At 50.4% G+C, this 23826-nt stretch overlaps 1 protein-coding gene across 1 annotated transcript; it reads right to left on the reverse strand.

Annotated features, from left to right (window-relative positions):
* Positions 1–1578: 1578 nt before the first annotated feature.
* On the reverse strand, positions 1579–21876 carry ARHGAP25 (Rho GTPase activating protein 25). The gene is made up of 11 exons (XM_030509896.1): positions 21714–21876; positions 16991–17184; positions 15182–15269; positions 14662–14781; positions 12038–12245; positions 9560–9692; positions 8552–8625; positions 7891–8012; positions 6528–6727; positions 5499–6049; positions 1579–4742 (listed from the first exon to the last, which is right to left on the reverse strand). The coding sequence occupies exons 1-11, from the start codon at positions 21772–21774 to the stop codon at positions 4532–4534; spliced, it is 1962 nt and encodes a 653-aa protein (XP_030365756.1). The 5' UTR covers positions 21775–21876; the 3' UTR covers positions 1579–4531.
* Positions 21877–23826: the final 1950 nt, after the last annotated feature.

Genomic DNA, 23826 nt, shown 5'->3' on the forward strand with positions numbered 1-23826 from the left:
GGCTTTAACCTGCCAGAGGGGAGATTGAGATGAGCTCTGAGGCAGAAGCTCTTCCCTGTGAGGGTGCTGAGGCGCTGGCACAGGGTGCCCAGAGAAGCTGTGGCTGCCCCATCCCTGCAGTGTTCAAGGCCAGGTTGGACACAGGGGCTTGGAGCAACCTGCTCTAGTGGAAGGTGTCCCTCTAGTGTGAGGGGGTTGGAACTGGAGAAGCTTTAAGGTCCCTTCCAACACAAACCAAGGAAAATTGCCCCCGCACTCACATCACTCACCTGGCTGCTGGATTTAGCTGAAATTAGAAGCCTTATTTATTAAGAAACCATGTTCCCAATTAACTGCTCAGCACTTGTGTTTATGGGAATTACCTACTCAGAAAATCCTTGCGAAGGAGAACAGAAGTGTGACCTAACATGCATGTGGTGAGCTTTTGCCAATGTGGATGCTCCAGGGAAGAAGCTGTCCCAGCTGGAGCCTCTCTGCAGTATTCACCACACAAGCATCACTCATTTACCTGCTTGAGTAACTCCCAATTCCTAAACCCACAGGGGTTTTATGCTGGAATAGATGAGCATTTCCCCCGAAAAAGAGTGCTTATTCGGACAACTCCTGTCCCTGCTCCCCCTGCTGCTTCCCTCCTGTCCCATGACGGTCCTTGCTTCATCAGCATCCTCCTATTTGCCAGGCTGGTTGTCCTGCAGGTCAGTTGGCTCCGCAGCATCCCTGTGCTGCAGCAAGGTGGCAGGAAAACACAAAGCAAGTGGAACACTGGGACTGCTTCCAGGGACTGCTCAAAGTCCGGGAACCTCTTTTGTCTCTCTGCACCTTGGTGAACAGTAATTCATGCACCAAGTCTCTATCTGGCAGTGTTATTAAAACCAGCTTGGTTTGGGGGTGTAACAGAAGGATGGATTGCATTGCTCCGTTGTTCCTGGGGGAGAACAACATGTTCTCACTGCTTTCCTGTGTATAAGCCACCCTAAATACGGGCTGGACACTTCTCCTGCACGTCCACCTCGCCTCCCCCAGCAGCGTGCTATTTTATGCAGTAGCCAAGCTAAAAAAGGAACGTTGCTATCATGCCAAAAATGCAACTTTGATAAAATAGGAGGGGATCAGTCAGCAGAAGCGTGACTGGCTCGGGATCCGAAGGGAATAATGTGGGAAGGATGGTTTTCCTTCCTTGCCTCTCACGCCTACCGAACGCCTGGATGCAATGAAGTGAATTCTACCTGAATGCAGTGAATACAAAGAGGGCTGTTTTTGCTGTAACACAAAGAAGTGAGAGAGGACTGAAATGATATCCTCAAATATGTCATATTTCCACGCCATAATGCATGGGTTAGCAGGTTTAGATGCATTCAGATCTGAGGGTTTACTGCTACAATATGGAGAGCCATATCGCATTTAAAGAGATTGGAAAATCCTCAGTATGAGTTGGGGGTTATCCTGCACTTCCATCACCTTCAAGGATGCTCTTGTGTCCTGAGGCTGTGCAGTGTGAGGTGTAAAGGGGGTAAAAACCTGCCTTTTGGGCAGTTTCCAAGCCTATGGTGCCCAGGACAGTGTTGAAAAGGCTCTTTCTACAGGCTTTATTCTTTATTCTCTATAATAGACAATCTGCTGGAGTGTTAGAAGATAGTAGTTTCACACTCTCTAGGATCTCCATAATCAATGTTTAAAGCCAGCTGAGCTAAAGAGCAGCCACCAAACAACTCTCCTTGACTTTATAATGCCCTCTGCAGCACTGAGGAACAGCAGCCCCTGCTTCAGGAACAGGGGAGACTTCCTCTGCTACTCCTTCCCCACAAAGCTTCACAGAGGGATGTAGGTCATGCATCAGTTTTTGGGCATCTCATGTTCTGATGTCTCCAACAGAGCATTAAATCCAGTAGGATTTGGGCATTGCCAGTGTCCAGGTGTGGTTCTGGGCTTCAGATGCAAAGTTTCCACAGGCCTGGCATGGCAGATCCATGCTTTTCTGCCTCTGGAGAAAGCTCACTGTTAAAAACCAGGAAGCCCCTCTTTATCTTACCCAACAGCAATACCAACTGACACAGTGCCCATGTCGCTCTCTGTGGCTGTTCACTCCCCACCACGCATTAAGGAAGTCCCAGCCCTCCTAACCTATATTGGGAAGCCTATCTTTTAGGTATGACCACTATAAACACTCCAGATTTTAATGGGCAGAACATCTTCCAAAAGTCACTGTGATCTTCAGAAGCAGTCATGCTTTGATTGTGCCTATCTGCAGCGGAAAGGGAGGAATGCACAGTTTATACTAAAATCATGTGCACTTGTCCTAATCGTGACTTGTGAGCCCCAGCCAAGGCTCTCCACATCACTACACCCTGCTGAGGGCTGTGAAGGGATTATTTGCCTCTTCACACTTCTGATCTTTTTGGGAAGGAGTGTGTGGCATTTCCAGCCCAGATGTTCACAATGCTTCTCCTATACCCAATGGAGGAGTTTCTCCCTAAGTGACTCCCGAGGCTCATGCCCACATTAGGAATGAGCTCCTTGTCAAGGTAAAAAACAAACCCTGGAACAGCTCTGACAAGGGCACCTGAAATCACAGGAAAGAATTGAGAATGAGAACAGTTGCTCTGAAATGATGGAAGGGAAAATGCATCTCGCAGGTGCTTTGGAAACCTCTTGATTTGGGTGACTGGAAGATGCGAGTCCCATAGGTACATGGTGGGATCTTTGACTTGCAGCACTAATGGTGTTTGTGGGGCTTGAAAGAAGCTTCAGGAGACAAGAAATGTGTCATAGTGTGTGAGACATGAAGGGGAGGTTTGGGTCACTCATCTTTGAAGGTGGCTGAGGCTGGTGGAGGCCACGCTGTGCTCTTTAAGGCTCTTCTCTGAGCTGCCCATCCCTCTGCAAGGCTGTGGAGCTCTGCACCAGCGGGTCCAGGCCCTCTGCTCCAACACAAAGGAATGCTCTGCTCCTCACTGAGATTTCAGATGACCAGATTTGAAACATTTTAATCAGATTTAATCTGATTAAATATTGGCTATATAATATATATTGGCTATATACCCAATATTGACTTTTATTCTCTAAAAACACATTCCTGCTCCCGTCTCCCCTTTTTTCACATAAGCTTCTCCTGCGTCCCTTTCTCTCCCCAGTGTGGTTTCCCCTGCAGGCTCTGCCAAGCAGGTCTGCAGCCTGGTTGGAGCTGAACTTCTGTATCACCAAGTCCTCAGTAGCAGTAATGCAGGGTTGTTGCATTAACCTCACCCTGCTTGGCATAGAGGCATCTTGCTTGGGAACTCAGCACTGTTGTGGTTTTCCCATTTCTGTTCCCAGGAAGGCTTTAGGCTGGGGCTGTGTGTAACATAAATGAGGAAGGAAAGGTTTTCTTTCACAGTCCTGTTATTTTCTTTCCACCACCGAAAGCTTCAGCAGCATCATGGCACTGTGTGTGGAAGGGCAACTTGCTGGCAGGCAGTGGGAAAACAAGCAGCAAGCTGACAAAGAGCCACAGTGGCACCATGAGACCTTCGGGTCCAGTTAGTTTTTATGCTGATGGCAGCAAGTGACCGGGAGAGACCCAGCATCATCATCAGGGTCAAACCCAGGTTTCCACCACAGTGGCTGAGAAAATCCTGTTGTGTGCTGATGCAATGATGGAAAACAAAAGCAGAGGCAGTAAATAAGTCCAGATCTGTTGTTCTTTGAAATATGTCCATCGGGGAAAAGGCAGAAGCCCCTTTTTCTGTACCAGGTAAAGCTGCTGATGGACTCTCTGTGTGTCTGGGAGTGTGAAGTGCTCTCCAAAGCCTCAGCAGCAGCTCTGCTGGATTTATATACACATGGTTGTAAGGAACAGTGGTTTCAAAATACCCGAACAGCCACTTAACTAAAGAGCAGTTTGTGACACTGATTTTTATACTTTGATATTTATGAGCCCGGCACAGCAAAGCAGGTGATGCTGTAGGAGACCCCACAGGCTATCTGGGCTTCTCTTGCTCTATAAGAGCAATAACCAACTGTATGTGTGGATGTGAACATCCCAACAGCGGTGCTGGCAGCATTCACAGCCACCATTCAGGCATACCATGACAGGATGAGCCACCCCAGACCTCAGGGCTTTTCCAGCTCTCTGGATCTGGGATTTATGGCCTTTTTGTCCCACTCAGAAGCACGGGAGGTATCTCCAGCAAGGAGCCACCTGGCTGGCAGCAGGGATGCTTGCTGGGTTGTTTCTGTAAAGGCATAATGTGTGCTTAACCTGAACTCCTGAGTGCAAGATACTCTGATGATTGAGCAGCAAGAAGTATCGGCCTGTTCTACAGGTTACTTGAGCAGCTGAAAGAGGAGTTGAAAAAAACACAGCCAAAAAAGCTAAAGAATATGTTTGAAAGTTCCTGTTTCAGAGCATAAACCACCCTGTAACTTCTGGGCTCCTTCCTCCAAACCAGCCCATGGTCAGTAGCAGAACATGGGCCAATACAAGCCCCTGGCTCTGAACCTGCTTGGCAATTCCTGTGCACTCATGCAGCTGTGCATAGCTGGCTGTCTTCTCCTAGTTGGTTTTGGCATCAGTTTTGCTTGTGGATTTGGCTAAGTTTTTTATCTCCTCCTCAAGCATCTTGTTTTTCCTCTCTGTCTCCCCCCATGAGCGCTCCACGTTCATCAACTTCAGCTCCAGTTCCTCAGACTTCTTCTTCTCCTTCTCAATGTCCTGATTCAGCCTCAGCAGTTTGGTCCAGACTTCATAGTTTTCCTTCTCAAGACTGCAAAGAGAAATGGAGCATATAAGGATGAGCTCAGAAGAGTGCTGGGAAGTCACCATCTGGTTCTTAACTAGTCTGCCCTCTGTGTCATTCAGCAAGAAAAGAAACCAGAGGTGCTGTCCTAATCCCCTGACCTTCAATGGCCACATAATGGCCCATGGCAGGGGGTTGGAACTGGATGATCTTAAGGTCCTTTCCAACCCAAACCAGTCTGTGATTCTGTAACACGAAGCAATAAAGCAATAAATCAATACACCTGATATATAATAACATGTTAACAATATGTGAAGCTATATAACACTGATGGTTACAACTAAGAACGTACGAATGCCTCGCTGAATTTGGGATAGCGTATTGGTACAATACTGTAGTAATAACAAGAATTATGACAGTGTGATTATTGCAGAAGCATCACAGTGCCATACAACGATGTCATAAGAACTGTAGACTAGTAATAGAACATTAGCCACTATGTCATGAGAATACAGCACATGAGCATTGACTTTTAGATAGCCTAATACTCTATTTTATCACCAGTCAGTGCTATGCTGTATAGTATTGTTGGTAAATAAATCTGTGCAATGCTATGAGTTTATGGATAACATATACACATGACCTCATGTTATTCAACTCATGTAATAACGTGAGCTGAAGACTTCAAACTCTCCAGAATCATAGAATCAACTAGGTTGGAAAAGACCTTTAAGGTCACCAGGTCCAGCCTTTACGCCAGAGCAGCACTCTGCACTGTGTTACCTTTTAATCTGCTCCTCGTAGTCTTTTTTCTGTACCTCCATCTCTTTTTCCAGCTTCAGGACCATGTTCTGCAGGAACTCCCTGCTCTCCTCATCAGGCTTGGACACCTCGGCAGGGCTGCTGCTGGCGCTGGCTCTTTCCTTTGGCTCATGGCTGGGACTGGGGCAGGGGAGGAATTCCTTCTCGGAGCCGCTGCCTTCCCCACTCTCTGCTTGGGAGGTGGGAACGTTATCGTAGGTCGAAGCCCGGTGAAGGTCGAGCAGCTTAAAAAGATCATGAGACAATGTTCTCTTGTGTCCCTCAGGGACCACGGAGCGCACGCTGCTCCCAGGGGAGCTTTTCCAGCACTCAAATGAGTCATTCCTGTCATTGCTGCCTTTCTCCCCCACGGAAGCAGCTGCCAGGGGAGGTTTCCTGTTAGGTAAAGTCTGAGTTCTTTTCCTTGACTGTGTTTTCCACGTTCCCGGTGTATCTTTGGACCCTTTATCTTCTCTGGGTGCACTTGAGCTCGCAGCTGGTCTGCGGGCAGTGCTGGAATTCAGGTCATCTCTCTGGAAAACAGACCCATGGCATTAAGACAGCCTCATCCTGCTCTGTGAGCAGAGAACAGGTTGCAGCGACTGCTGTGACTGCAATTCTTACCCTTGAACATACTAATGGGAATGGCCACAAGTTTTCCATAAAGAACTTGTGCCATGCACCATGTTTTCCACTTTTTGCAGAGATTCTTTCTGACAAAAGCCTTTAATCCTCAATGTTTTCCCTTCACCAGCAGGAACTGAAAAGGTTTCATCTGTTCTGCTAAAAAACTTCAGGAGTTTTTCCCAGAACAGTGGATTTTCCACAGGAAAGTGGGAAGTTTCTCTACGTCATTTTCCTGATGCAGATATTCCAGGCATGACAGTTCTAGCTCTTTACCCTATTAATAGCAAGAGCTTTTAGTGGCTCGCTGACCTGTTAGATCCCATCCTAATGAATCCCACATTCTTTAATGTATGGCTTGTTATTTCCCTGGGGATTCAGCCTCACCATTTGCCTTCGGATCAGTGTGTCCGCCCTGGCCACCGCGGGGTCCTCAGCAGCATCCCAGCCCACGGAGCTGCGCAGGATGGGTGCCTTCTTGTCGTTGTTTTGGGCAGGTGGAGAGGGTGGCACGTCCTTGGATGGAGGAAAGAGGTTTGCGTGGTCACTGATCAGCACAGTCATCACCTTCTGGATCTGTGGTGTGCCTGCAAGAGATTAGAGCTCTGTCAGCAGCAAACCCAGTGTGACAGGCTTGATAAGAGACAGGTTGGTATCAAAGGGATGATCAGAGGGATGGAGCATCTCTTCTATGAGGAGTTGGGGTTGTTCAGCCTGGAGAAGACTCCAGGGAGACCTTATTGAGGCCTTTCAATTCTTAAAAGGGGCCTATAAGAAAGATGAGGAGAAACTTTAGCAGGGCCTGTTGTGACAGGATGAGGGGTGATGGTTTTAAACTAAAAGAAGGAGATTCAGGCTGGATGTGAAAATGAAATTATTTACAAATGAGGGTGGTAAAACACTGGCACAGGTTGCCCAGAGAGGTGGTGGATGCCCCATCCCTGGAGACATTCCAGGCCAGGCTGGATGTGGTTCTGGGCACCCTGATCTAGCTGAAGGTGTCCCTGCTCATTGCAGGGGGGTTGGACTGGATGAGCTTTGAAGGTCCTTTTCAACCCAAACCATTCCATGGTTCTAGCGACACTTGCATTTCTAGTTGGTCTTTCTGGTGTCCAAAATGGAGATGCACGTAGAAACGAGGCGAAGACAAGAAGCAGGATCATAAAACCAACTAAAGGGAGGGATTTTTATATCACCCCAGAACAGCAGGAGCAGCCTATGGAGCAACCAAGACTGGAGTCTGCTCAGCTGCACCGAGCCCCAGATTGTGCTTCTCTGGCTCAACAAGCAAACTACAGTTGTCAGTTATACAAACAAGCATATGAACATCTCTACCATTTCCATGTGATGTCTGCAGAGCAGAGCATCCTTTGGCCTTAACATAGTTCTGCTGCATCTGGCCTTGCCCCTGGGATTACTTGTTCAGCTGAACAGTAATTTCTTTGAGCTTTCTTTGTTTCTCTAGGAAGCTTTTTATACCTTCCTGCTCCAAACAGAAGAAAGGTGATTTCACCAAGTTCCTCAATTGTTTGGAATCTATGGAGGCAACACACAATGCAACTCCTAAGGGTCACTATAGACACATTTATAGCCTAACTAACATGTGGCTTTACTCTACCCTGCTGCACTTCCTGTGCCCAGGCATATGTCTGGCTTCTATCCATGGGTCTACTGTAGAAAATGTGGATGTAACTGAGTATTTCAGCATAGGAGGTGCTCCTATGCCACGTATTCCAGGAGTCCCTTTTACCTCTCATAATAATGGCAGGATCCTCTCTCTTAGGTCTGATGAGGTTCACTCCAATCACTGTTGCCAGGTTATCCACACTCATCTTGTTGACACTAGAATTCAACTGGATTTCGTGTAGAAACCTGCCAGAATGCAAAGGCAAATATTTCAAGTCAGAGAAGGAAGACTGCAAAAATCCTTACACATCCACTGCTATAAACCCTCATTCATCCAGCCAGCTTTTCCTCTAGATCCCAAGGACAGAAACATGCCTCATGACTGCAAACTGGAGGTGGGTCTTAGTGGTATCAATAGAAAAACCACCATGTGATGAGCTGAAAATCAAAGATCAAATCTCCAACCAGAGCAAATTCCCCTGGGCCGGGTGAAACCCAACAGCTTTGTTGCACAAGGCTTTGCCTAGAAAACCTACCCTTGATTTTGATTCTCGGGGGTTCATAAGTGAGTTTTAGGGGAGGAATTTCTGCTTGGGCATTGCCAAGGTGCTTCTCCCCATGGCTGAAGTTCTCCCTTTACAAAAGTCAGGATCTGGTGCCTTGAAGGGAATCATCCAATGGCTTAAGAGGGCTCCCTCCAGAGGAGGCAGCCTCAGGCTTAGGGATGATATTTCTACTCACCAACACCAAATCTGAGCTGTTCATGCCTTGTGCAGAGGACTGACCTGCAGATATAGCTGAGGAGGTTGTAGTTGTCTCTGGGAAGGAGGGACAGTTGCTTCAGGAGTTCCTGATGGCCCTAAATGCAAGTGAAGAAATAGCTCTATAAAGATTCACAGGTATATACAGACCCAGGAATGGCTCTTGGTCACTCCATCCATCCCTGGATGGTCTCACCTCTTGGAAATTCCATTTCTCCAGCAGAAGAACGGACATGGAGAAGTTTCTGAACAGTGCTCAGCAAGAAGAGGCAGCCCATTGCCCAGCAAAGGTAAGAGCAGGAGCCCTTCCAGCCCCGCACGAATGCGATGAGCTCTTCAGAAAGAGCTGATCATGCCTCATCTCTTGCATTCCTTGTATATAAGCATTTAGAACATTTTTAACCCCAAAGATCCTAAAGTGAAACAACCTACAAGAAACATTTGCCATTGAAATACAGGGCTGAAGCCTGCAGTTCACAAAGCTCATGCCACCAAGGCTGTCTTTTTGTGTACATGAACAGCATCCGCGACTGGAATTTTGGGGATGGGGCTTATATAGTAACTTATCTAGTTAGGAAAAGCCTCTTCCCATCTGTTCCTCACTTCTTCCTCTCTCAAATCCCCCTTCCTTCCTTGCTCTCACCCAGAGCCCTCTGTCAGCTCCGCTCTCAGCTCAGGCTGAAGGGGTCTGCAGGAGGCTGTTTCCTTCCTCTCTTGGTGTTCACACACTGTTTGCTGCAAGGGCTCCATGAAAAGAGGTGTTGAGCAGCTCTTTGATCTGCTCCAGAAATGTGAGCTTTAAAATGGACAAATCCATGTTGTCAAATTGAGAAACCCCCTTGCCTTTGGGAGGGTTTATCTTTTTCCTTTCTCTTTCTTTTTTCCTTTTCTCCCCCCAGATTTAGAAGCTGAGGAATTACACAGCTTATAATGCACAGCTAAAAGCACCCGGTGCCTCCAGCTCACAAAGCCCTGGCAATGAACCACAGATCATAGGAAGGCCAGCAAGCAGAGACACAAGAGCAGCTTTACCTTCCTCTCATCCGCATCCAGCGCCTGCCCGCACAGCAGGAAATCCTCATACTGCATCCAGGGCACCACTGGCTCCGGCAGCTCCCGCAGGTAGAGCTTGAGCAGAGAGGCCACGGTGTGAACATCTGTATCCCTGCAACATGAAAAGAGCCCCAGCTGCTGAGGAAACCCTACCCTGCTCCAGGAGCATCGGATGTATTAGAGCTCTGTGTGTAGATGCAGGAGACAGAGAGATAGAGAGATGCGAGGCAGAAGTTGTTCCCTGTGAGGGTGCTGAGGCGCTGGCACAGGGTGCCCAGAGAAGCTGTGGCTGCCCCATCCCTGGCAGTGTTCAAGGCCAGGTTGGACACAGGGGCTTGGAGCAACCTGCTCTAGTGGAAGGTGTCCCTGTCCGTGGCAGGGGGTTGGAACTGGGTGAGCTTTAAGCTCCCTTCCAACACAAACCGTTTGATAATCCATGATACAAATAGGTCAAAGTGAGCTGGAGGGAATCCAGAGGGAGCCCCAAGCCAGGGAATGGCCCCAGGTGGCAGGAATAGAAATCCTTGGGGGAGATTTCCCCCACCATGGTGCTGGTGGGTCCCCAGCGTTCACACCCGGGCTGAGCCTTCCCAGGCTGCATTTGACTCATGATGCTTTGCATGGAAATCCTGCTGGAGCTCCCGTGCTTGGCAGGAGCTCCCCGCTCCGTGCGGAGCTGGAAGAGCTTGCCTGGAGTTTTGGAGATTAACAGCAATTACTGAAGATGTTCTGCCGGGACAGATGTTTGCAGCTTTGCATACCATAGAGTTTACATTATGTCAAAGGGACACTGTCAAGATCAGAAGCCTCTCATTTGAACTACCTTGAAGCGGCTGAACTGTGATAAACTTCTAGCAGAAATCCCCCAGGTCATTTATTTTTAGGACTGTTTGGGGGTTTTTTACATCCTACTGGTTTTAACAAATGCACATAGCCACAGAGGAGGATTTCAGAGCTGTGTTTTTGCAGAGCCAACCAATACACACCATTAGGTATCTATTGGCACTGCAACAAGAGTTTTCTGACACTCCCCACCCAATGTTTGTGCATTCAAAAGTGCTGTGTGAACCCAAACAGGCTGTGAAGATGGCATTGATTGTGGAGCCAGTGTCTCACAGCATTCAGGTCACTGGAAAACCCCACTATTGGCCTTTCTCCTTGCTAAAAAGATGGTTTGGTTGAAGTGCAAGGGAGTCACCCTGAGATGCCCACAGCAACGCACATAGCAAGCCCTGCAGCATGGGCTTAACATGGCAGGGTGATGGGGAAGGGACAAACTCCCTCTCTTTACCCCACTGTATAACAAGCAAGCTTCACCTTCCTCTGACCCACAGGCAGGTTACAACAGGAGAGCTCCCAGCAGGGCTCCAACACCCACAAAGCAAGAAATAGCTGCAAACCCAAGAGTCAGGATGGTTGTACTGCCAGAGCAGCCCTGGCTCCACTCACACAGGGCAGGGAGGAGTTAGGTCAAAATCCCGTGGTTTTTCCCTAACAAAGCTGCATAAAGCTGGGTAAAAACAACCTCAATCTGCCCTGTTTCAGTTTAAACACATTGCTCCTTTTGGGTCCTTCTCTCCCACAAGCAGCCCAGATTTTGCCAGCAGCTCCCAGAGCTTGGGTGATGCCATTCACAGGGATTGGGCTAGAGACCTCTGAAGGTCCCTTCCAACCCAAACCTTTGCATGATCCTGTACAGGACAGCTCCCCAGCTCTGCAGAGTTGGGCCATCACCACAGCCAGTATCAAACACCTTCACACACATGCAGCAGCCTGGGCACTCCTTGCCTCAGTTCTTGGGGGTAAGGCAGGGCAAGAATTAAAACAAAAGCCTCATTTTAGGTGCCATGGAAGGGCTTTATGAAGAGATGCAACAGGAGTTTATCTTTCTTCTCTTCTTTTGTACAGGGCATGGCAGAGGTAGCAGTGGCAAACATCTCCCTAAAGCCTCTCTGAGACCTACAGCAGAGCTCTCAGCCCTGCAGAGGAAGGGGGTCAGGAGGATGCAGCCAAAATCTCTCATATCTCTATGTGGTAGTACAGGATGAAGCAACAGGAGGAAAATACCATGGCTGTGGGCTGGCAAGGAAAGAAATGACCTTTACTGTGAGCATGAGGGTGTTGTCTGAGCTTATTTGTGATCCTTTGCTAGCTCTCCTTTCTCTAAACCTCTGCCTTTAGCTGATGGGCTGTGTAGGCTCTTCCCTTTGGCTGCTCCTGCACAGATAACTGCTGTATGGAGGCAGGCTTTTCCTAAATGCTTTTCTTTATTTCCATGAATCTCAGCACCCTCTAATGCTGTTTTGGGGGTTTCTGATGAATCCTCTTCCCTTACCAAGCCCTTCTGGAGGGTCCAGGTTTCCTGCAGGGCACTGCTGGGCTCTCAGGGGGGTTTGACAGACTGCTTTCCCCCAGGTTTGAGGGCATATGAGCAGGAAAGGGGGGATCCAGCATTACCGGTCAAATGATGGTCTTTCTCCAGCATCAAAGGCATCCCTGAGCTGCTTCACCAGGTTGTCTTGGCCGGGGAGGCGGAAGATGCCCTCCTCGCTCACGCCGTGCTCCCGGATGAACTCAGCACACTTCTGCACCAGGATGGGGACCTGGTGCTGCCCGAACCTCTGCTCGTAGGCCATGGTGTCTGCCAAGCGCTGCCCGAACACCACTGGGGAAAGAACAAGGGTTAGAGGAGCCCAAACCCTTTGCTAAAGGCACTTTAGCATCAGGTGATAACATGACAGTGGTACCTGCTGTTCTGATAGCATAGGAGCTATAAGAAGGCTGCAATCTGGGGCAAAGCAGAACATCTTCCAAAGAAATACTAGCTTAATGAAGCCTTGTTCCTCCTCCAAATAACTAACAGGTCTCAAACTGGTTAAAACCAAGCAGTGAGCCTCGTTTCCTGCTGTGCTGCTTGCCTGCCTTGGAGCAGGGTGCTGATACAGAGGGAGACAGGAACAGCAAAAAGGCTGATGGCACAGGGAGAAAAAGCAAGCTGAAGGCTATAGAAAGCACAGCAGACCACCAAGAAAGAAGGCAAGCAGAGGTTTGGAGCTGGAAGTCTAACTGATTTAGTTGCTTTTCTTTCCCATCCCCTCTCCTCTCCCCCTCCAGAACTCCCCTGTGCAGGGAGCAGCAGCAGGAGGTACCTTTCCTTCGCAGCAATGGCTTTTTCCTCCTGAACTCACAGCAGAAGAAAAGCTCGAAGGTAGGAAGGCAGCAGCCTGCATCCCAGCTCTTCCTCCTCGGAGCCTGGGGCATGGTAAGAGCAGACAAATCCAAACTCGAACTCTGGGATATTAATGGTAACGGGTTCTATGGTCCTCTACCATGTTTTTGCCCCAGCAGTGCCTGTGATGTGTTCACCTTGTGCTCTGAAAGCTGAAGTAATTCCTGTGCATCTTCCAGAGGAGGAAAAGGCAAGAAAACACTCATTTGGAACCACAAGGCTTGTCAGTACCTGCCTGATCATGGGGATTTTCATATATAACTCACACTTTTAAACTATTAATATAAACCTGTCACTGTGCACGGGAAAAGCAAATAGCTGCTGTTTTCCTCCCTCTCTGCTTTGGTAGTTGATAGTGAATCGCTTCTTTAACTGCAAACTGGCAGGTTGGTTAATGTGGGGGTACCTCCAATGCATGCCCATGTCAGAATGCTCTGCAGGGAGGCAGCCAGCCGTGCAAAACCCCTCCCACATTTTGGAGATGCTTTTGCTGTTGCTTCACCCTTTGCAGCTTCTCTGCTCTTTGGCGTGCAACAAGCTCACGACTGGGATGTGTGGGGCTGCTTTGGCCAAAGCCTCCACCATGCAGCGGTTGCTTCAAAAGCACATGTTGCCTCAGCTTATATTGAAGCCAGAACCCTGAAGCATGAAGTTTTGGGGTCTGTTAACCTGTGTAGTGACATAAAATGCAGCTCTACACTATCTGACATCTCTGCTATCCTCAGGGCTCTCTGTACTGCTGTAAATGTACATTTTCTATCACATAAGGTCCCTTTATCTAGCCAGAAGAAACTGGCAGCCATCCAGGTTTAAGCAAGGCTCAGGTGTGGAGTTGTTGTTAAATATTAGAGCCAGGTAGGGCAATGCCTTGAAAATCTCTGGCTCATGCAACGCTCATTTCAGATGCTTCCCCCAGGGCACAGCATGGTTCAGTTAGAGGCAGGAAACACCAGGGCTGCAGAGGAAAGCAAGTTGTGTTGTCCTTTAGGTGAAGCTTAACCTGTGCTGCAGTGAAAGAGCTCAGTTGGCAGCTCCTGCCTGTGTCTGAACCGCTGTGATTTACACTAACACAGGAGCTAGGGGAGCCCAGAGCTCCATCGTGCTTGAATTACAGAGCTGAAGGGCATGGACCCTATAAAACATCATACAAATAGTCAGGGCAAGGCACAGAGGGAGGGAGGAGAGGTGGATTTTGCTTATAGGAGTTCACCCTCATTGGAGAAGTTCATCCTTACAGGAAAAGTGGTTGGAATGACCTTTGCTGCTTCCTTTGTGGGCTTCCCCTGGGGTGGCAAATTTATGGTGTGCTCCATTCTGGTGGGGTCATGTTTTATACTTCCCTGACCACAATGTTGTAATGGAATAAATGCGTCCTTGGGATGGGGCTGGAAGCAGGGATCCTGTTGGCACAAGCCTTGCCTATGTGTGAGGAGGGTTGTTGTATAGCCAAGGCAGAAGGGCTGGGCTGAGCAAGAAAAGCAAAGCAAGGAAACGGGCAGGTTATAGACAGGATTTTTCAGTGCTTGAGCCCTGCAAAGGGTTGTTTTCACGAACAGTATTTTCTGGGGGCAAGAATTCAATGAGGAAGTTTGCAAAAGAGGTTGAAACCAGCCCAGAAATCTTCTTTCATGCTTGGCTGCCATTTACTTCATGCTGCCCATGCTTGCAGCAGACCCAGCACCACAGGGTCTGGCCTAGGAGGAGGTTTCTAAGGTGTTACAGTCACACCACAGTTCCATTTCCCAGCTGGAAGGATTTATGAACCCAGCTTTGAAACCCTCGCACAGAAGCACCGCAGACCATGAGGCAGTGAGAAATGGCCTCTCCAAGAGCTGTCCCTGCTCTCCTTTACCTCCTGATGTAGAGCCCAGCACCCGTCGGATGGATTTAACCCATTCTTCCATCTCAGACTGGGAATTAGCCATGAGCACGCAGGTGTCCTGCCCGGCCCGGGTCTGCTCTCCAGAGAAGCCTGCAAAGAACCATTTATTATCCTTTATAGAGAGGATTGGAGGAGAAAAGACACATTCTTCTGCTTGGTTTCCTTCCTAAGTGCTTTTGGCTCCAAATTTCCCCATTGATCTCTACTTGGCTCTGAAATGAAGCTTTTACACTGCACCCTCGCTGTAGGGCTGCAAGAAGGGAACAGAAACTGCTGAACAGTGCAGCTTGGCTGGGCTTCTCAGCATGGGACAAGGGCCCTCCTCCAGCCCCAACATGGGAATAGTGAAAGCAAGATGTTAGTTTTCATGTGCAGCTCAACACTGGGAGACCTTGTCAAGAGGTGGGAGCAAAAGGAGTGGCCCAAATGATTCTGGGGGGACCCAAAAGTGTGCAACAAAGAGGAGGGAAGAGGAGGGAAGCATCCTTACCTGGGATGATTTCAAAGATGAATTTCCCTCCTTCCTCTGGGTTGCTGGCCACCTCCTTGATGGTGCTTCCCTGGAGAGACAGGCAGCCCTAGGACAAAGCAGAGCACGAGGTGCAAATATGTCCTGTCTCTGATACTACCATGTGTAAGCATTGAGGATTAAAGTCCTTCTTTCAAGCAGGTTGCAGGAGCTGGTGAGCTTTATGTATCTGCTAAGAATTACTCCTCAAACATTAAGGGACACTTCTTTAATGCCAGTTTTTCTGATGAAGTGATTCTCAGAATGGTTATTTTGCTCTTTTCCTTTTTTTCCTCCCTTCTCACGTGCATTTTAACCCCTGTTGGGAGTGGAAGAAGAGAGTACAAAGGAGAAGGCACTTACCAAAACACTAGAGCAGGAAAACTGTTCCTTTAACACAGCATCGCTTAAACCCCCAAACCACACCCAAAGTTTGCAGCAGAGGAGTAGAGAAAAAGAAGAAAAGGAAGGGGAAATAGAAAAGCAAAGTGAAAAAGAGCCATTGCTTTTGGACCTTCCTTTCCCCATCCATCACTGTGAGCATGGGCAGCTTGGTCCTGGATAGAGGGGATGGATGGGAGCGGCCGAGGCACGTGGGGACCGAGTGGGGGTGACTCAGCACCAGAGGAAATAGGGCTCTGCCAAGGACATGAAGTTTCAGCCTCCTAAAGGCCACCAGGCTCCTGCAGGAGGACTTTCAGTGCTCCAAGAGCTTGAGTTGCAGCTGGATCAGTCAGAATCATTGATGGGATCAGAGAGGATTGAAATGAGCTGTTGGAGCAAGTGCAGAGGAGGCCACGAGGATGCTCAGGGGCTGAAGCAGCTCCTGTACGGAGACAGGCTGAGAACATTAGGGCTGTTCAGCCTGGAGAAGAGAAGCTGCGTGGAGACCTCAGAGCAGCTCCCAGTGTCTGAAGGGGGCTACAAGGATGCTGGGGAGGGACCTTCATCAGGGACTGGAGCAACAGGACAAGGGGCGATGGGTTCAAACTGAAACAGGGGAAGTTCAGGTTGGAGATAAGGCAGAAGCTCTTCCCTGTGAGGGTGCTGAGGCGCTGGCACAGGGTGCCCAGAGAAGCTGTGGCTGCCCCATCCCTGGCAGTGTTCAAGGCCAGGTTGGACACAGGGGCTTGGAGCAACCTGCTCTAGTGGAAGGTGTCCCTGCCCGTGGCAGGGGTTGGAGCTGGATGAGCTTTAAGGTCCCTTCAACCCAAACCAGTCTGGGATTCTGTGGTGCATCAGGGTCACGGGCAGAGCACTTTCTGTTTCTACATCCCTTTTACAATGGAGGAGGCAGTTCCTCCCAGTCACCCTGACACAGGGCAAAGCCAGAAATAGGACCTGGATCCTGCCACACTCAGCCATGTGTTTCACCCCGAGGATCTACCAACTGCCTGCAGGCACTTGAAGAATTTAAGTAGATATAGAATCGTAGAATGGTTTGGGTTGGAAAGGACCTGAAGATCATTCAGTTCCAACCCCCTGCCACAGGCAGGGACACCTCACACTAGACCATGTCACCCAAGGCTCTGTCCAACCTGGCCTTGAACTCTGCCAGGGATGGAGCAATTGAAACTTCTTTGGGCAACTGTGCCAGGACCTCACCACCCTCACAGTAAAGAAAGTGCATACATGAAGCTCCTGATCAGGGTATCTCATCTCTGGTACTGTCCAGAGGCAGAAAACTCCTTTAACACCCTACTCCAGCCCCATCCCAAAACATTTTCCCATGAGCAAAGCTGCAAGAAGAGGGAGACTGAGGACGGGCAAAGCCCAGCATCCTCTTCCTACCTGTGGCTTGACATCATCCTCATCCTTGTAGTAGTAAAGCTGCTGTCCCTTGAGCACGAAGTACCGCTGCTGCCAGTTCTTGACGATGGAGCGCTGCTTCTTGAGCCAGCCGTCCTTCAGGGGCCGCTGCAGCGCGCTGGGGGCACCAGGCCCGGTGCCCGCTGCATCCCCGCTCATCACGCTCCTGGAACGGGCTGCCAAGGGAAGGAGAGGGACGGGCTGGTGGGGACACACACAGGGACCAGCCACCAGCCTCCCCCAAGGGCTGAGTGATGCTCCAGCAGCGAGCGCGGCTCTCTGCCCCTCTGGCTGCGCTGAGCAGGGTGGCTGCAGGGTTTAAAGGAAGTGGCTGCAGTATCTGTCAGCGTGTGCTTCCTTTTTCCTGCGTGGGAGGAATTGTCTTGCAAGTAAGAAGAAAATCATCAGGGTTTTGTCTAATAATGTGTGTGTGTTTTCCTTACACCCTCCCCAAAGAGCCTGCGGCAGCACCGGCACAATGACCCAGCCTGCCTCGGAAAGAAACGGGTTGGAAGTTGCAGTTTTGCTCTGGGAGAGCTTTGCCTCGTGTTTCCATGGGCAGTTTGCACACAATGGGAGTGGAAAGTCTCCAAAGAAGTGTCAATGTGGATTCGAAGCATCCTGTCTTCTCCGCATCACCACTGAGCTGTGGCGGGGACCAGCAGCACGGCCCTATGGCATCTCTAAATGCTTCTGTGAGAGTAAATGCCTTGGGAGGGACCATTTCCAGAAGGAATTTTGCCTCTGGACCAGGCACTGCAGGAGTGCCTGGTAGCTGAGTTAGCATCTATGGTCATGGGGCAAAAACAATGACACGACTGCAGGGGAATTCAGCTTCACATGGTGATCTCTTGAGGTCCTACATCTCCCTGCTCAAACAGAGCTGGTGGCACCTGGCTGAGTGCCACGGTGCAGAGAGTGGAGCAGGATTCGGCCTCCTGAGCCCAGCTGCATTTGCTGGCAGAGGATGTTCAGGCTGAGCTGGGAGGGAAGCGTTGTGCAATGCTGTGGGATGGGGGAAGCTGCAGCAGTCCCATATCTCTGCCCCCAGATGCCTGAGCTGGTCAGCAGAGCAGAGGGCTGCAGCAGCTGTGGTAGATACGAGTGTCAGTGAATCCTGGCATGGGCCTGAGTGCAAAGGACATGCTTAAAAGAGGAGAAAAGTCACCCACTGCTGCCTTGTGATGCACAGACACCCACAGGGAGCATGAGCCTACAAAGCACCTTGCACCCAGTGCTGAGCAGTCAGTTGCTTCCGAGGCTCAGGACTGTGCCCAGCTTCCCGTTCTGAAATCCCCTGGAGCAAGGCACTCTTGCCTTGGTCCTTCAGAGCCAGGCTTGGGTAGAGCACTCTGAGCTCACCTCCCCACCTCAAACCTGCCACAGATCCCATCCCCAAAACCCAACAAGGGTTGTGAATCTAAAAGTCACCCTTCCAAGAGCAGTGAGGATGCTGCTTTTATCTCAGTGTGTGCTGATGTGGGATGGATGCCCCCTGCAGAAGATGTGGTTGTAAGAAAGGGATTTGCCAGCTGCTTCCCTTGAAAAATGCTGGGAATTACCCTGATGCAGAAACCAAAGTGGGGTTCCCAGATTGCACCTCAGGCTCCGGGCAGCGTCTTTGCCAAAACATCTGCATTTACGCAAATCCCATAAGTACTAATACGAATCTCAGCAAACTGCTCACCAGCAGCATCGCTCCTCTCTGTAAATCATGTTCCTTCACGTCTTGTGGCTGCTGCCAGCTCCTCAGGGATGAGGATTTCTGGGGAATGATGTGCAGGGTGGAGCAGCTGCTGGGAGCAGGGATGCTACAGGGTGCGGGGCACAGAAACCACAGCCCATCACCAAAGAGCAAATCCCAAATGGATTGGCTCCAAACTAGCCCCATTCTGTAGAAAGACGCTCTCCCATGGTCCAGCACTCTGGACCACTCCAATTTTGCTGTGCTTTCTCCTATCCCATCACACGACCTCATCTTGATGAAGCAGAGATGGGTGGAAATCAGGGATGTGTCTCCATCCGCCAGCTCTGTGTTGCCAAAATTCCCTTCCCCACATGGCTCAGCCCAGCCCAGCAGCGCTGATATTCCAGTGGCACAAGATGTGGAAGGAGAAATCAACTCTTTTATGTAAAGGGCAATGGTTTACTACCCCTTATTGCAGACACTAATCTCCCTCTAGGCCAGTCATGGCTGCATCAGGGCTCTGCACCATGGAAAGAAATCAACCCATCAATCTGCTACCCAGGGATTCCTCCTGCTCTCAGCCTTAAGCTTAAATTGCCTGGTCCTTGCTGGAAATCAGGTTTCTCTCTCCCTCTTTGCAGCCTTTCCCAGCTGTGTAGGGGGTGTGCATTCAGAGGAGCACACGTGGGTCCCCTTCCTTTAGCATTAGCTGAAGACTCACAGCACAACTGGAGGCTTAGCCGTGGCTTAGCCATGTTCATGCACATACCTGTGCACCAGTGTGAACACACACATATATTTTCCTGCTGTGTGAGGCAGCTCTCCCTGTACTTTGGGCTCATTTAAGGCCCAAATAGGAGTTTTCAGGCTCCTTCCTACCCATGATGCGAGGCTCCTAAATACCGTGCCCATGGCAGGGCTCATGCAGAGCATGGAGAGGATCTGCTGTGGGAGCTTGGCTTTTCCCCTGGCTCTCACCAGGATGGTCCAGCACTCACCAACACATCCCTGCCACACTTGGCTCCTCCTTGCCTCTCTTATGGGGCAGGAAAGAGCCACTAAAAGCAAATGTGGTGCCTCCCAAAGCATTTCCTGTAGTAACTGCCTCTGAAGTTGTATGTTTCCTTCAAAACATCCTCACTCTCCCCCCAGCCATGGGGACTCTGACGAGAGGAGCCCTGCCAAAGTGTGATTGCAGGAGAAATTGCCACCATGGTATCTGCATCAACACTGGCTCCTGCTCCAAAGCCTTGCCTTGGGCAAGAGTCCTCCCTGCCATCTCCTTTGCTCCTGTCCCACAGGAGGGACGTTGGGTACTGTAAAAGCAAAAGTGCCACAAGAATCATAGAACCAACGAGGCTGGAAAAGACCTTTGAGATCATCAAGTCCAACCGGTTTGCAATGATAATCACAAATGTCATTTTCTCCTTCATTGAACTAAAGAGCTTTGTGAGGAAGCAAACCAGAGCTGCTGCGCTGCCCTGGGACCTCCAAAAGCTGCTTGTGCCACCACCATGGCTGAGGGTGAGGAGAGGGAAGTGTCCTGAAGCCAGAAGGAGCCAGCAAGGGTGACTAATGTGCAAGTACTTTCCATAAGCAAGTCACATCCCTGCTGCACCCCTGTGGATGGCAGCGGCTGGTCCCCAACCCCAAAGCAAGAGAAGAGCTGAGCTACCGATTGGATTTAGCCACTGCTCCACAACCTCTGGGCAAAACAACACTAATAACCCTAAAAATGGGCAATGTAGAAATCCCAGATGCTTCTGTGATAACTATGTGGGGATTTCTCCACCGTTGTCCTTCAGGCTGATGAGTGCAGGTGGTGGCACTGCTTCTCCTGTCTGCCTGACAGCTCCATCCCGAATGCTCCATCCCTGGCAGTGTTCAAGGCCAGGTTGGACACAGGGGCTTGGAGCAACCTGCTCTAGTGGAAGGTGTCCCTGCCCAGGGCGGGGGGTTGGAGCTGGATGAGCTTTAAGGTCCCTTCAACCCAAACCAGGCTGGGATTCTATGAAAGCTACTCAGGGGCTCATCCTGTGCATGAGCATCCCGTGCATGCTGGGGACTCTTCATTTGGGGCCTTTTGTGAGGCGAAGGTTTGACCACCCCAATAAAAGCAGCTTCAGATAGAATTCCAAATTGCCTTTTGCAAGACAGCCCAGCCAGGATGACATTGCAAGCTGATGCAAGGCGCAGGGAGGAAGAGCTCAGCACACAGAGACCAGCGTCCGGGTCAATTCTCTCTGCTGCTGTGAGAAATCAAGGTGTCAGTGTGTCTCAACCATGTTTTGGCCAGTGCCAGGACCACAGATTGCCTCAGTGCATGCACAAGGCTGGGCTCATGCACGCCTGCCTCAACCGCAGCATCCTCACTATCAAATCCCTCCCTCGTTGCTTGACCCCAAAGCAGGCCTTGGTTCTGCTGTGGTATTTTGGCCACGGAACCTGCGGTAGGGCCCAAAGGTGTTCTCAAGTGGGTTTCGTGCTGCAGCCGTGGGCAGAGGCAGGAGATAAGCCAGGAAATCACGCAGTGAAGCTGTCTCACAGCACAGAGCCCAGCATGGGCATCAGGGGGCTCTTTACCACCAGCAAGAGGAAATCAGTGACGTTGGGGTGGGAGAAGAAACCTGAGCAAGAGTGAGATTGCTTCCTCCAGCCCACACCACTCCGTCCACCTCTTGGCCTACACTTCACCTCCTGCAGGGCTTGTGCCAGCAGAATGAGCCCATGTGGTTGAGAGCCCCCCAAACCTGGGTTATGGGTGGGCAGCAGCCCCGCGATGCCAAGTCCCTCCATTCCCCACCCTACCAAGACCCAGTGCTCCCACAGCATCCCTCTGTGACAGCTTTGCAAATCACTTCATTTGCAAACCATCTGCTGTCCCAAAAGCAGCTGGAGGCCAGAAGTGGGTTTGGGTCATGGCCGTAGCCAGAACCACAGCTGGACTTGGCCACAAGCACCCCACTGGACCCCAAAAAGGCTGAAGCAGGAACAGAAGCGCATAAAGAAACACGGTACCTATTTTCGCAGCATCCATTTTGAGGTTGAAATCCCAGTTCCGCGGCAGCTTGAGGGACATTCTGGATCAGGAAAAGCTTTTTGTTTCTCAAGGGGGACCTTGCTTGGGAGACGGGTGGAAACGAAGCTCTGAGGTCCCGTGGGGATCCTGCACCCAGGGTGCAATCCCTGCACCAAGAGCAACGGCGCAGCAAGGGTTGATTTGCCAACGTGCTTCCTCTTCCCTCCTCTGCGGGCGCCTCGGAACAACCCGTAAAAGTACCTTCCTGCCCTGCTCTCTTGTGAAGCTCTTTTCTGCCTTCCCGACGATGCTGAGGTGATGCTGCCTTTTCTGCTCCCCTTTTCGCTCCCCTCTTTGGCTGATGCAGGGATGCAGCAGCACGGCCCCAGCCTGCACCCAGGGGTGCCTGCCCAGCCCTGCGCTCTGCTCCTTGCATTTGAGGAAGTGGGTGTCCTCCTCGGTGCACCAGCAAACTGCTCACAGCCCAGCACGGAGCTTTGGGATGTGCTCAGTAGCAAAGCAGAGCAGAGCATGGCCAAATGGCACTGGATGGTGGCTCTGAATGCCTTGGTGCATCCCTGTGTGCATGGCCTGGGTGACATGGGTGCCTTTTGCATTTCTTATTGCAGCTGCTCAATAGTCCTCATGGCTGATGTGTGGTTTTTACACCCACTTCATAACAGTGGTACAAGCAGAGGAGGGATGAAAGGGCTCTTGGAGGAAAGGCTGTGGGTTATCAGAGCAGTGAGGGCCAAGGCATTTGGGCACAGACCCCATCAGGGTGAAACAAAGCCCCTTTCCCTGCTGACAAGAAGTGAGTGTATCCTGTTGCATGTCATTTAGTGCTGCTTTTCCATAAAAGAAATGGCTGTGCAGCTGCAAATGTGATTAGGCTGAGGTGCAGCTCTTGAGACCCAGGATAAATGCAAGGAAGGGCTGTGGCACTCACCAATACCCCAATGGAGCAGAAAGCAGCGTGTCCCGAAGGCCTAATGGAGGGCTCCAGCCCATTTCCCCCCATGCTGGGAAAGCCCAGGCCCTGTGGAGAGGGAAGTTGCCCTGAACAGAAGCAGAACCAGGGACGTGGGGAGCACAGGGGCAGAAAGAAGCCACCAGTTCCCCTTCTGGTTTGCTGCCCAGCCGCTCGCAAAGGCTTTATTCTTAGTGCTGTAGCATGAATTGAGGATGTGGCTCTCGGGGTCACAGCACAGCCAGGGTGGACCCTGGTGGGTTAATCCCAGCTGGAGAATGGATCTGTTGCTTTGAGCAGCGAGTGGCGCCAGCTCAGAGATCCCCAGCTCACATATTCCACTGCTGGATGTCTATGGAGAACGTGATGGTGTGGGAAGTGGTGCTGGCGCAACGGAGCAGCCCAAGCTTGAACCAGATTAACCCAAATACCCTGCTCCGGACCCAAACTGCCTGATTGAACTCAGTTTCTGCTGTACCCCAAGCAGAGGGCCCTGAATAAGCGTTGAATTAACCAGCATTTTCCCTCTGCTTTCTAATACCCGCTGTAGGGACTCGTGTGTTTTGATCCTACCTTTCTCTTCAACCTGTTTTCCTTCTCAAACAGCAGCCAGCAGAGGTTGTGAACAGCTTTTCCCCACCTGCCTGTGTGAACAGGATGTCATGTGGCACTTTCCCCTCCTCTAGAAAGAGAACAGTAAGTAGTTTAGATCAAACTCATGCACTTCAGCTCCACCACAACAGCTCACCCCAAAACAACCCTTCACAAACACCCAGAGGGCTCTTTCGGCTTCCTCGTGGATGCTCCCATCAGGCATCTGGTTGCTGCCTCCATCAGTGGGAAAGGACATCACAACATTGGGGTTTTCCTTAGCAGTCAAGCCAGGCAGCCTGTTCCTGAACCAAATGCCCCAGGGGAACTTAAAAAGGGCAAATCTCAGCCCATAAGGTTGGTTGTTTTTACATCCCTCTTCTATCAGGGTCTCATGGAAGATGTTTCTGGACAGAGACCTGCTCGCACCAAGGCAGCCTTGGGTTGAGGTTTGCTGTGTTTCTGGGTCTGGAGCACAGCTCACAGCAAGATTCCCACCAGGAATTTGTACTTTTCAATGTTTGATTTCATTAAATTGGCACAGAATGGGG

The sequence above is a fragment of the Strigops habroptila genome, chromosome 21 (assembly GCF_004027225.2).
Source record: "Strigops habroptila isolate Jane chromosome 21, bStrHab1.2.pri, whole genome shotgun sequence".
Lineage (NCBI taxonomy): Eukaryota > Metazoa > Chordata > Aves > Psittaciformes > Psittacidae > Strigops > Strigops habroptila.

Coding starts and splice junctions, on each gene's coding strand:
- ARHGAP25 (XM_030509896.1), bottom strand. CDS start 21,774: ATGTCCCTCAAGCTGCCGCGGAACTGGGATTTCAACCTCAAAATGGAT. Junction 15,270..16,990: donor AGGATGATGTCAAGCCACAG/GTAGGAAGAGGA, acceptor GCTTTGTCCTAG/GGCTGCCTGTCTCTCCAGGG. Junction 12,246..14,661: donor GCTGGGCTCTACATCAGGAG/GTAAAGGAGAGC, acceptor TTCTTTCCCCAG/TGGTGTTCGGGCAGCGCTTG.